This window comes from Aedes albopictus, chromosome 2, assembly GCF_035046485.1.
Source record: "Aedes albopictus strain Foshan chromosome 2, AalbF5, whole genome shotgun sequence".
In the NCBI taxonomy this organism is placed as follows: domain Eukaryota; kingdom Metazoa; phylum Arthropoda; class Insecta; order Diptera; family Culicidae; genus Aedes; species Aedes albopictus.
Window position 1 is genome coordinate 4,404,221 of NC_085137.1, and position 12,523 is coordinate 4,416,743.

The following is a 12,523-nucleotide window of genomic DNA, read 5'->3' on the forward strand; positions in this document are numbered from 1 at the left end:
TGCCGTGCGGTGAATGAAATTAGCACCAATCGATTTCTCGTATTTTTTTACGTCAGAAATGGTCAACTTCACGTACCGAAACCAGCGGCGTGAAAAGATCCGTTTTTTGGGTCGATTTTTCCCACTGTGCACTGGAAGTGGCGTCACGCGGAGAGCTAAATAATAAACACTCTGCTGCTACTTGCTGATCTTACTCCTCCATCATAAGATGAGACACATGCCAGGCTTGTCCACACTGAGCGCATACAAATTCTGCTTTTTGGATTTACACTCTATCTTACCTTGTAGAAGGATGTTGGAATGTTATTTCGAACTGTCAAAAAATCTTACCGCAGTGCCGCAGATCACTGGATCACAGTTCACTGGAGTGAATTCACCTAGCACTACCGTGCGGTCATGCTTCAATCAGGTAAGATAGAATGATTGTAATAATACGATAATTTTGGATGTATAAATTAAAACAGCAAAATTATAAGTGCGTTCAGTGTGGACAAGCCCGGAGACAGATATGTTCCCTTGATACGCAGACTCTCAAGCGTAACTTAAGCTTCGATACTCACTTTTTAAAACGAGATTAGAAAAAAGTATGCGATTCTCTGTTCTGAATATCGATTTTAAACATTTTATTGCAGCACTAGGCACTTTTCGTCAATAGGTCCTATCTGCATTTGAGAGGCTCTCTTTGTTTACTTTCTCTTTCAATTATTGCAATGTAATGTTACACTTTTCAACTATTTTTGCAGTACCAATAAAAAGACGATTGTTTTGACCATCGTTCAATGCAAGGAGGCAATCCAAATACAAATAAACAGCTGAGATATTAACGAAAGAGAACGAAACCAAAGATATCCTCTCTTCTGCAGATAGGACCTTTAGACATGTTTGGCCTGATTTGTCTAGCGTGCATGACTCCGTTCCAATTGGGATCTCTAGGAGTATCCAGGTTATTTCATAATCAGATTCTCCGCCCAAAAATTTGTCGAAATCCAAAATTTCATAATTTTTGGAGTCCGCGAACTATTTTTGAAATGCATTTAAAGTTTGTATGGGGAAATTTTTTTGTTCGGGTCAAACTGTCATTTTATCGATTGAACTGTCATTCTATCCACGAAAATTAAAACTGTTTTGTTAATTTAACCATCAAAACAAAGGTATTGAAATTCAGTAAAAGCACGTTATACTCAGAAATATAAGCTCTTTTGATTGGGCTATACAAAATAGCAATATTTTATTCACTAAACAACCCAATTGAGAAGAAATATAAGTTAATGAAGCGATCTAATAAGATTCAGTTCAAAATTCCTCTTCTACTTACTCGCGAAAGCGAAGCAATATAAGGACACAAGGTATTCATTTCTGGGAAATAACATTTGACGATGACGATGATTCATATCGCTTATACGAGCGAGCGCAAGAAAAAAACACAGCCTGCTACCTCGCACTATCATGCAACATTGTACTGTACCGTGGATGTACGGGTGGATTTTGTTTTGAGGGTATTTTGACATTTTCGATTAGCCACAGCACAGGCCGTAACGTGCATCGAAGCAAGCCATTATCGTTTCAATGGAGCACGTTCTGTGATGATACTAGATTTCTAGTAATGAGCTGAATTTTTGTAGGGTGAGATGTTAAATTCTCCGTTTGCAAACAGCGTGGGTATTATGATTCCTTGCCTAATATGATGCTGTTTGATATATTTATATCTAGGGTAATTGTTCCCTTCGTTGTGGTAGTACCTAATGTTGCGGTAGTGGCGTTTGAGCACTTTTTCGACTGAAATGTTACCAAAAGGCATTTTTAATAGATGTATTATGCTTAAATTATGAGATTGCACTTTTTGTGTGCTTAAGATTTGCCCAAAAATCTATTTAAAAAAATATTTTCCTTAATATTTCTGCTGCAGTGTTCCTATTGTTGCGGTAGTGTTCCTAATGTTGCGGTATCCCATATGATTTCAATGGGATACCGCAACATTAGGAACCGAAATTAAATTTTACCTCCATAATAGGAACAGTGTGCCTATTGTTGTGGTATGCGATTTTTGATCGAAAACAGAGAGAAACGATAGTTTTCAAATTTTTCCGGGCAAATTTGGATAGAAAACTACCTACTAACGTTTTGAAACCCTTCATTAGATAAAAAGATCATATTTTTTTAAATTAATTTACCTTATTACCACAACGATCGGCACACTTACCCTACACATCTGAGCGATTCCAAGCAACAGCATCAAAATTAAGGAAAATTTTTAATTCATGATTTTCTATTGAACTGAAACTTTGCACAGTTTTTCAGTTCCATCTAAATCGCCATTTTTCGATATCAAATTTTTATTTAGAGCCACGACTAACTTTTCAAAAGGGTGTATGTGAAAATGGTTCAAAAATATTCAAAAATATGCACAGCAAAAACGGATTGTTCGATTGTTATGAATTTTTCAGCAAAGTTAGATAGCTAAATGGTGATTTCTAAGAAAATATACACTGTGAAAAAAAATCTATTTTATCATTGAAAAACATCATTTTTGTCACAAAAACTCAAATATCTCAAAACCCTATCTTTTTACCAACTTGAATTTTTTAGGGAAAACGGTCCATTGTATTAGCAATCTACCATAAAAATTTGGTGATGGTAAACTAATAAACAAAAAAGTTATAACATTTCAAAAATTTCACAATTTTTACATTTAGTAAAAAAAATTTTTCTGTGTAAATTATTTCGGCCGGGAATCGCGATTTGATGCTGATTTTATTGTTCAGCAAAGTTAGATAACTAAATGGCGATTCCTAAGAAAATATACACTGTGAAAAAAATCTTTTTTAACATAAAAAAATATCATTTTTGTCACAAAAACTCAAATATCTCAAAACCCTATCTTTTTACCAACGTAATTTTTTAGAGAAAACGGTCCATTGTATTAGCAATCTACCATGAAAATAAACAAAAAAGTTATGACAATTCAAACATTTCAAACATTTATTCATTAATTTGCTGTTACATTTGAGGACAAGTGTTTTCCCTCTTCTTCAAGATTAATGTTGAAAGCGTGTTTTGCAACGTTAAAAATATTGAAATGGGTATAGATGTTGAAGAATATTACAGGGCATTTTTGAAAAGGGGCGTATTTAAATTGTTTAAACAGATGTCGCTGATGGCAATTTCTCAGTTGTTGTCGTTTTCGAACTTCCTGCGCCCTGCTTTACCGATGATATACAGATGGCTCGTTTGTCAAATTCTAGACGGCAGGACGTGCAAATGCGTAATTTTGTACACAATGTGGACATTTGGGCATAACCAGTCTCTTTCAGTTTATCTATGGTGCTTTCGGTGAGATTTCGTAACTCTTTTGAACATTTTTTTTTCATCAAACGGTCTACAAGAGAGCGTTGAGTTGAAGACCTTTGAGAAAGCGACTGTTCATCTTGTTCGTTAGATTATAATAAACAAAATCACTTATTAATTTTAACTTACTTGTTTGGTGTTGGTGGCTGAAGAAAAAAAAATACTATACAATTTTTAATATTCATAGCGGTAGTATTTTTTTGTTTTTTTCGTGAGCATTGTCAGGTATGTATACAGACAAACAAACGTAACACTGGCGAAATTTTCATTGACCACGCCTTCAACGATCATTTTGAATCTTGGTTGTGGCTTTCATAACAAGAAGAGCGCCCATCGTTTTTCTTTGCGTTTGACGTTTCACACTAGCGCTTTCTGATGACGATATTGCACAACGCAGTGTTTCGTGAAACATTTCCACCAGGTGGTGATAGTGTGAACTGGGCGATGAATTTTCACTAAAATTGTTCTAGGCGTTTCGTCTGTTTGTCTGTGGTATGTACCTCTTATGCATTTGTTGTTGTTGAAGTTACTCGCATTCTTCCGATCATAAAGTCTGTTCTCTACACACTTAATTTTGATTACCGAGTTCGGTAATTTTTTGACGAGATTAAAACTGCTGAGCACCGAACTCGTTCAGTTCAGCAAAAATGCATTGTTTACCTTTTCCATACGATTTTGACAGTTGTTTTACTGAGCCTCAGTAAAATCGATTACCGAAACTACCGAGATCGTACTGCTGTTATAATCTCGTCAAAAAAGTACCGAACAGGCAATTCAGAAATAAGTGTGTAAGAGGGATTTTTTTTGCGGATAAACTAGACGTATACGCGTATAAAAAAACTTTTATTATACAGCTTTTGTCTTAAAAATAAATTCAATTCCATTTTTCTTATAATCAACAGCTTTTCAACACTATCAAGGGATTTTTTCACCAGTCACGTACAATAAAAAGTATGACAATCTCAATATTTTTAATCACAACACTGGATCGCGTCTAAGTTTCAAATAGATACTATAGTAATTACGAATAATCAAACTAAAGTATCATGAAAACAACTTGTTTAATTCAGGCGGTAGCCTTTACAATAAAATCAGCATCAAAATATAATTCTCGAAATAATTTACACAGAAAAAATTTTTTTTTTGTTACTAAATGTAAAAATTGTGAAATGTTTGAAATGTCATAACTTTTTTGTTTATCAGTTTACCATCACCAAAATTTTATGGTAGATAGCTGATATAATGGGCCATTTCCCCTAAAAAATTGAAGTTGGTAAAAAGATAGGGTTTTGAGATATTTGAGTTTTTGTGACAAATATCATATTTTTTCAAAGTAGAAAAAGAAATTTTTTACAGTGTATATTTTCTAAGGAATCATCATTTAGTTATCTAACTTTGCTGAAAAATTTATAACAATCGAACAATCCGTTTTTGCTGTACAGCTTTTAGAATATTTTAGAACTATTTTCGCATACACCCTTTTGAAAAGTTAGTCGTGAGTGAATATGAAGGTTTAATATCAAAAAATGGCGATTTATATGAAATTGAAAAACTGTGCAAAGTTTCAGATATTTTTGAAATGGTCGCTCAGGATCGACTGACATGACTCCGTGGAATTCCTCATCTTTGATATTCATTTCCAATGCGAAAGAAATTTATTTCCATGGAATCTTGACAATGGTTGATAATTTATAGTTCATTTCTTCGGCAGAGTTGTCTAATCAATACATACAAAAGTCAATGTATGTATGGTTGATGTTTATATGCTTGTATGTTTATATATTTGTATGTTTGTCTATTTGTATGTTTATATGTATAAATGTAGGTATGTAGTGTGGGTCATCGGAACCGTTTTCTCAGATCGAAGCTTTTTTGGTTCCGTTTCGGGTCCTGAGTGTCTGTGCAAAATTTGAGCACAATCGGTTGCGTCTACACTTTGCTGCATTTGAAATTTGTATGGGAAAATATACTTTTATGCATTTTTGTCATAAGTTGAAAAAGTTTGTCTGAAACTTTTAAACCGATACTGTAAAATGATAGCTTAGGATGTTCTGAAAAACTTTTGTTCGGTACGTTGATAAGTGGACTGTATTCTTCGATAGGTCACTGCTTCCCGGATAGTTGAAGGGGGATTTGTGTCTTCACTCAAATCGGAACACTTATTTTATTCTCGGTTTATTCTCGGTACAACAATTAAGCTTTATTATATCGAAACTATGATTGCGTAACACTTATTGGGTCGAGTGGTACTATTTCAAGAGGCATTCAAAACTCTAATTACCCTAGTATTTATAGGTTGCAGTAATGGTAAATCTCTATGTTTGTCTTTGTCTAGTTTGTACTTGTCTTTATTCCTCGGGACTCGTCTAATTTAACCACAAAAAAATTACCTACATTGTCAATGCACGCTAAGAAAAGGTTTACTCACTCGGGACGCCTTGTACAACTTTGTCGAAGACCGCAAAGCGATCCGATGCTTGTGAAAATAGTTATAACCAACGAACCGCATGCATGTGTTTATGTTTTAACATGTAAAGAAATAACACTAGCAAAAAATGGGATCAAAAAAGCTTTGATCTGATGGGATACCATTGATTTTTTTTCATTTTTCCATATAAACGATGACCCACTCTAATATATGTATGTAGGTTTGTTCCGGCATAACGTTAGAATGCGTCAAGAAATTTCAATTAAATTTGGCATACACATTCCTTAGGATGTGGAGGATGTTGTAGGGGTATTGGAATTCAAGATGGCGGTTTGAATTCCAAGATGGCGGCCAAAACTCCAGAATGTATGCTATTTAACGGCAATGCTGCTTCGGATACTATGCAATATGGGTATCTATCGATCGGGATTGATGAGTGGAACTCAAAAATGAATGTTCGACGCCATTTTGAAATCCAAGATGGCGGACCATATCCAAGATGGCGGCCATGGAATGGTAGTTTGCGCTATGATACCATGCAATATTGGTATCTATCCATCGGGCTTGATGAGTAGAACTCAAAAATGAATATCCGACGCCATTTTGAAATCCAAGATGGCGGACCATATCCAAGATGGCGGTCATGGAATGGTAGTTTGAGCTATGATACCATGCAATATGGGTATCTATCGATCGGGCTTCACGAGTTGAGCTCAAAAATCGTCACGCCATTTTGAAATCCAAGATGGCGGCCACGGAATGGCAGTTTGAGCTGTGATACCATGCAATATGGGTATTGGGTATCTATCGATCAGGCTTGATAAGTAGAAGTCAAAAATCGAGTAGGGTAGACGGAACGATTAAAGCACAATATGGAGTACGGTAAAGGGTTAGAGTAGAGGGTACGGTAGAAGCAGTGGCGTAGCTAGGAATGTTGGGGCCCGGTGCGGAACCAAATTTGTGGGCCTGCAAGAAAATTACAGATGTAGGGTGAAAACACTAGACTTCGCCCCCTTCAAAATTCTGCTTCAAACTTCGCCACTTCATACATAAAAAATGGAACTTGTATGGCAGTGGCGAAGTCTAGTGCTTTTACCCTACATATTTTTCAATGATAAATCTATCCTTCTAACTCTCAAACGATCACGCCGGTATAAAACGTTGAAAAAAATCTCGACTTTTGTATTCAGCATTAGCGTCATGCTGGCAGTGGTGGCCAACTGACGGACGGTTATAAATTATTTTCTGTATTCTGTATTAAAAATTATATTCTGTACATTATGATTTTTTCCGGGGATTTCTGCAAGGATACATCCCAGATTTCCATCAATGAGCCTGAAATTTTTTTCTAAGAATAATGTCGAAATTTTTAAACATTGTTTTAGGAATTGCATCAAATTCATCCTATTCGATAACAAAGCAATTACGGCATAGATTGATTACGTTATTTTTGTTATCATTCGTGCCACTTCTAACAAACAAGCGCTTCATTCCTTTGTTTTCAGTAGGTTGAAAATAGGAGCGTATATGCTTAATGGAACAGATACCTGATTTGACAAGATAAAATCAAATAATTTCATAGGAAGTTTCTCAAAGGACTCCTTCTAAGACTGTTTTGCCACTTTCTTCAAGAATTCTTTAAGAATGTCTAGAAGCATCTGTTAAGTGATTAATGAAAGTTTAAGATCCAATCTTCCAGTCAAATTCTTCAGGAATTGCTTCAAGAATTCCTACGGGATTTTTTTCCAAGGATTTCTTAAATATTGATTGAATAAAATCTTTTGGAATTTCTTTAAAGATCTTGTTAAGAACCTCTGCGAAGGTTGCATGAATCAGATAAAGCATCTCTTGCCTAATTTATTCAATAATTTCTCCAAGAGCTCTTTATAGGATTACTCTTGGGCTTTTTCCAGGGATCGTTTCAGGAATTCTACCATGGTTTAATTCAAAATTCTAAAGAAGATTTTTTCAAGCATTCTCTTAGAAATGACTCAAAGAAATTGAACTGGTATTCTTTCAAACATTTTTGTGATTTTTTTAAGGATATTGTTTGTGAACTTCCTTAGATTTTTGGAAATTTCTTTGGCAATTCTTTTGAGATTTTCTTCGGCCGTTCCATTGTAAATGTTTGTTTTCTTTTAATTCACAATAGTGTATTTCATAGAATTTCAAAAGTAACAATAGACGGAATTCCGTAAGGAATTATCAAATGAAATTTCAAGAGGAATTACCAAAGAAATTTTCTGAAAAACTACCCGAGAAATTTTCTAAAATTGCCGCCTCAATTTACAAACGAATTGACTATTTTGAAAGTACCTGCCGAATGAGTTTCGGAAGGCAATAGTTCCTAGTGGAAAGAATTACAAAAGCAATTGTCAGGTATATTTAAAAGACAATTACACCGTCTTCGACCTTGCGGCCTCTACAGACTGAACAATACTAACATTTGACAACGGACAACATATATAACACCCAGTGGCCCAGTGGAGAATTTTTCGTTTGACGAAAAGTTTTCCCCGACTGGAGCGGGAATCGAACCCACACTCCGAGGCTTACGAGACACCTAAACGACGGACGCCGCTAACCGCTCGGCCACGAAGCCCACTAAGGAATTTCCAAAAAAAAAATCAAAGATATTCCTAAACGAATTCTTGCACGGATTTTCAAAGTAATTACTGAAAAAGATCCAAAAGAAATTTCCGAATGAAAATTCTAATAAAAAAATGCAAGAATTCTTTCAAGAATTCTCACAGAAATTCGTCCAAGAAATTTTACTGGAATTCTTTCGATACATTCTTTAGATATTCTTGCATGGTTTCCATCTATTTACTTAGCGATAACACCAATTTCGTCCGGATTTTCTTTACGAAGCTTCTAAATTTTTTTTTTCCTATCGATTTCATCAAGCATTTGTTCCAAATAAGAAACTCCAAGAACTTTTTCTACGATATTTTTTACGATATATCTAGGAATAACTTCAAGGACTTTTTTACAAATTCCTCCAAGATTTGCTTCGAAAGTGTTTCCCTTCAAGTGTTTCTGAAGCAATTTCTTCAGTAACATGTATTCCAAAGAATTTGATAAAGAGTTTCTTAAAGATTTCAACAAGCGATTCATTTTGGGTTACCTCACATGATCTCTTGAGCAAATTTCCCAGAATCATGAATTCATGAATCCTTTAAGAAATTCCAGTGAAGACTTAATCTTTTTCTCCAAGGGTTTTTTCAAGCTATGTTACAAAGATTTTTTCAGGGATTTATCAAATTTTCCTTCAGATAATCCTACAAGGGTGAACGCATTCATCCCCAAAAGGATTCCTGCACAAATATCCTCAGAAGGGGGTTAAAGAAATTCCCCCAAGGCTTCCAGCAGAAATTTCTCCACGGAAATCTATAAGAATTCTTTTGAAAATTGTTGTTTGATTTGCATCGACGAATTTGAGAGGAATTCTTTGGGGTTTATGCAATTGATTTCTTTGAAAAATAATCTAGGCATTTCGTAATTAATTCTTCCAAAAATCCCTTTGCTTTCAAAATTTCTTCAAGAAGCCTTTATTTTACGTAATTCCTCATAGCACTTCAAGTACTTATACTACTACTTCGTAGTACTATAGTAATCCGTCAAGAATGTGATCAAAGATATCTCCAAAATCAACCCACTGATTCTTTCCGAATACATCTTAGAGAAGATTCTACGAGGATTCCTTTAAAAACTCCTCTAAAAAATCCTGCAAGTATTTCTGCAAGAATTATTTCGGGAATTCCTCCAAAATTACTCCAGAAAAGCTCACAAGGATCCATTCAGGAGCCATACCTGATCAAGCATGATGTCAGAAATACATCAAAGATATTTTCCATGAGGAACTCCTGCAAGATTTCTTCTTGGAGAAGTCTCTAAAAGAATCCTTGACGAAATTCCTTAAGGTTCCTCTGAAGGATTCGTTAAAGGGGATTGTTACATAAGGCTGAATTTCAAAAAGCTGATTGCACTAAAGGCTAAATTTTTTTTTGGAAATTAAATAAGAGAAATTACAAGGGCCATGCATACTTTTAGGCGTTTATCGGGTTAGATTTCTGCTCCATTTTATAAGCCCTGTTTCTATTCTTTTTGAGTGGTTATCATCTCTCTCACTTGTTTAGAGCTGTGTTGTATCCATACGGATCAGAATGTAACATTAGCGTAGAAGTTATGCTCAAATAGAACATGAGAAAATTGTCAGATATTGAGGACCTACAATGAAGAATTTCTTTGGAACTACACCATAGACTTCCATTTTTTTGTCAAATCATGCTTATTTCATGCGAACTTGACCTTTGATAACAAATTTATTTGAAGATTTAAATTGTGAGACACCTTGGGCGTTAACGGCTTAACGGAAGAAATACAGGACGGATTAGCGCCATCAAGCGTTTTGCGCTACGGTATTCCTGATAGCGCTTCCCGAACCAAACACAATCAAGACACGAAAACCAATTGTTCCAAGTGACTAGCCCCTTGCAAAACCCCCTTCCGGATGGTTTAGCGCTACCAACCGTTTCACGGTTCGTCTAGAAAAAAAATGAAAGCTACGTGGAACCAAGAATAGAAAAAACATTTTCTTACCTTTCAAATTCACACAGAACAAACACTCTTTCACACGCGGAAGAACTATCCGGATGGCGTAGCACCGGCCAAATCGTCAGCAGAATCACGAAAAAAAAAAGTTGGCGAACGCGAAACAAATGTGACAAGCAGTTCAAAACACGTCTGCACGGCGCAACGCCTTCTGCGCTTTTTCACTTAAGCGAGGGTGAAGAAATCGGGTTACTTGATTTCTTCCACTCCTTGAATTGGTTTTCTCAGCCGATTTCGAACAAATCTTCGATTTAACATAACAATTATCAATTCAAAAAAATGTATTTCCACAGACGCACCACAAATTGTCATCATCGAGCAACCCCAAGCACGGTCCATTCGTTTTCGCTATGCTTGTGAAAACAGGAAAGGCAGTTTCAGCCCGATCCTGGGAGTGTCATCTTCCGAAAACCACCGGAGCTATCCCACGGTTGAAATCGTCGGTTTTCAGGGGCGTGCCAAGATTGTGGTGCATAGCGTCACAGCTGGAACACCTCCCACGCACCACCCACACAAACTGGTTGGACATGGAGGGGACTACAAGGATGGAGTATGCGTGGCCTACATTGGACCGGAGACTGGTATGCGATTCTGCCTGAGCAATACCGGCATCCAATGCGTTCGGAAGCTACAAACTCGCGAAGAACTGCAGAAAAGATTCCTGAACTATTCGAATCCGTACATAGGTATGTGCTGCTGAGAGTTTGGTCCAAGAATGTTTTTGAACATAGCAAACTAAAAATCCTTCATGGAGCTACATACTTCTCATCTCATCTGCTTTCAGCGTTTCCCGAAGATCCTGCTGCCATCAACCTCAATTCACTGAGGTTGTGTTTTCAAGCATTCCTGGAATCTAAGCCGGATCAATTCAACTACCCTCTATCGCCAGCAATATCCAACGTGATTTATGACAAAAAATCAAACCCCGAACTAAAAATATGCCACTTGAGTGACTCTGTGGCGCCAGCTAACGGTGGCAAGAAGATTATCCTTCTCTGCGAAAAAGTCGACAAAAACGACATCGCCGTACGGTTTTTCAAGAACATACCGCCCTTTACATTGTGGCAGGCGTTTGGAACATTTTCGATACAAGATGTGCACAAACAGGTTGCCATAGTATTTCTAACACCCGCGTACTATGATGTGTTCATAACGGCACCGGTACAGGCAAGTAGGCCGTTGATTTGATGCAAGATTGAAAAAGACTAATATGCTTGCTTTTCAGGTTCAGGTACAACTTCAACAACGCTCGAACGGGATGGTTAGTGAACCGTTCGAATTTTCGTTTCATCCAGTTGATAATGCTACACCCGAAACAGGCGAAAGTTCACGTACAGCTAGTTATATGACACTTTCCGACAATCTTTCACCGCAGTCTACAGATCGACTACCGTCCTTTCAATCTCTACAACAGCAACTACACTTCTCACAGTCAGAAAATCGTTACAGCGACGCAATGAAACCACTAAGCGTAACTCAAGACAGAAACCCTAATGGAAACCAACGGAACGTCACAGATTCGGACCCCTGCAAGTTCACAATTCCAATGCAAAACTTCCGCATCCAATCGCGATCGAATAGTCGTTCGGGACATGAACAAGGCGGCAGCAGCAGTGACGACACTTCCAACGGTGGCGACAGTGTCAGCGCAGATCACAGTAGTGATTGTGACAAGACCGAGCGTGACAATCTGGACTACTTTCCAATATTGACGAACCCACTAGAATCTGCAGAAACAGGCAGCAGTAACGTATCGTTGGGCAATGTGCTGCCACCAAGAGATGAAACTTCAACCAGCGATGAGGAACAGATTGAAGATCTACCGGATGTAGAACCGATATTAGCTCAGTTGTAATGTGTTGAAACTGGGACTCAATTCAAACCTGATTGAACAAACGCCTTAGTCAGTAAATAGATACGCACAGAATTGGTTTGTTTTATGTATCATAGGTACTTACTATTTTATATTTCTAAATGGGACTCCTTTAACTATGAACTTGATTTTTATATTATTCTTTGTACTTACGACTAATCATATATCTTTTAGTTTTTTTAGCATAAATATCTATTTACAGTCAGTCTCAAACTATGGTAGATCTGAATCAGCTGCTCATTGAACTATTGAAGTTACTTCAG

At 36.7% G+C, this 12,523-nt stretch overlaps 1 protein-coding gene across 1 annotated transcript; it reads left to right on the forward strand.

Annotated features, from left to right (window-relative positions):
- Positions 1-396: 396 nt before the first annotated feature.
- LOC134285954 (embryonic polarity protein dorsal-like) lies at positions 397-12,242 on the forward strand. The gene is made up of 4 exons (XM_062847511.1): positions 397-409; positions 10,681-11,073; positions 11,172-11,554; positions 11,613-12,242. The coding sequence occupies exons 1-4, from the start codon at positions 397-399 to the stop codon at positions 12,240-12,242; spliced, it is 1,419 nt and encodes a 472-aa protein (XP_062703495.1).
- The last annotated feature ends 281 nt before the right edge of the window (positions 12,243-12,523 follow it).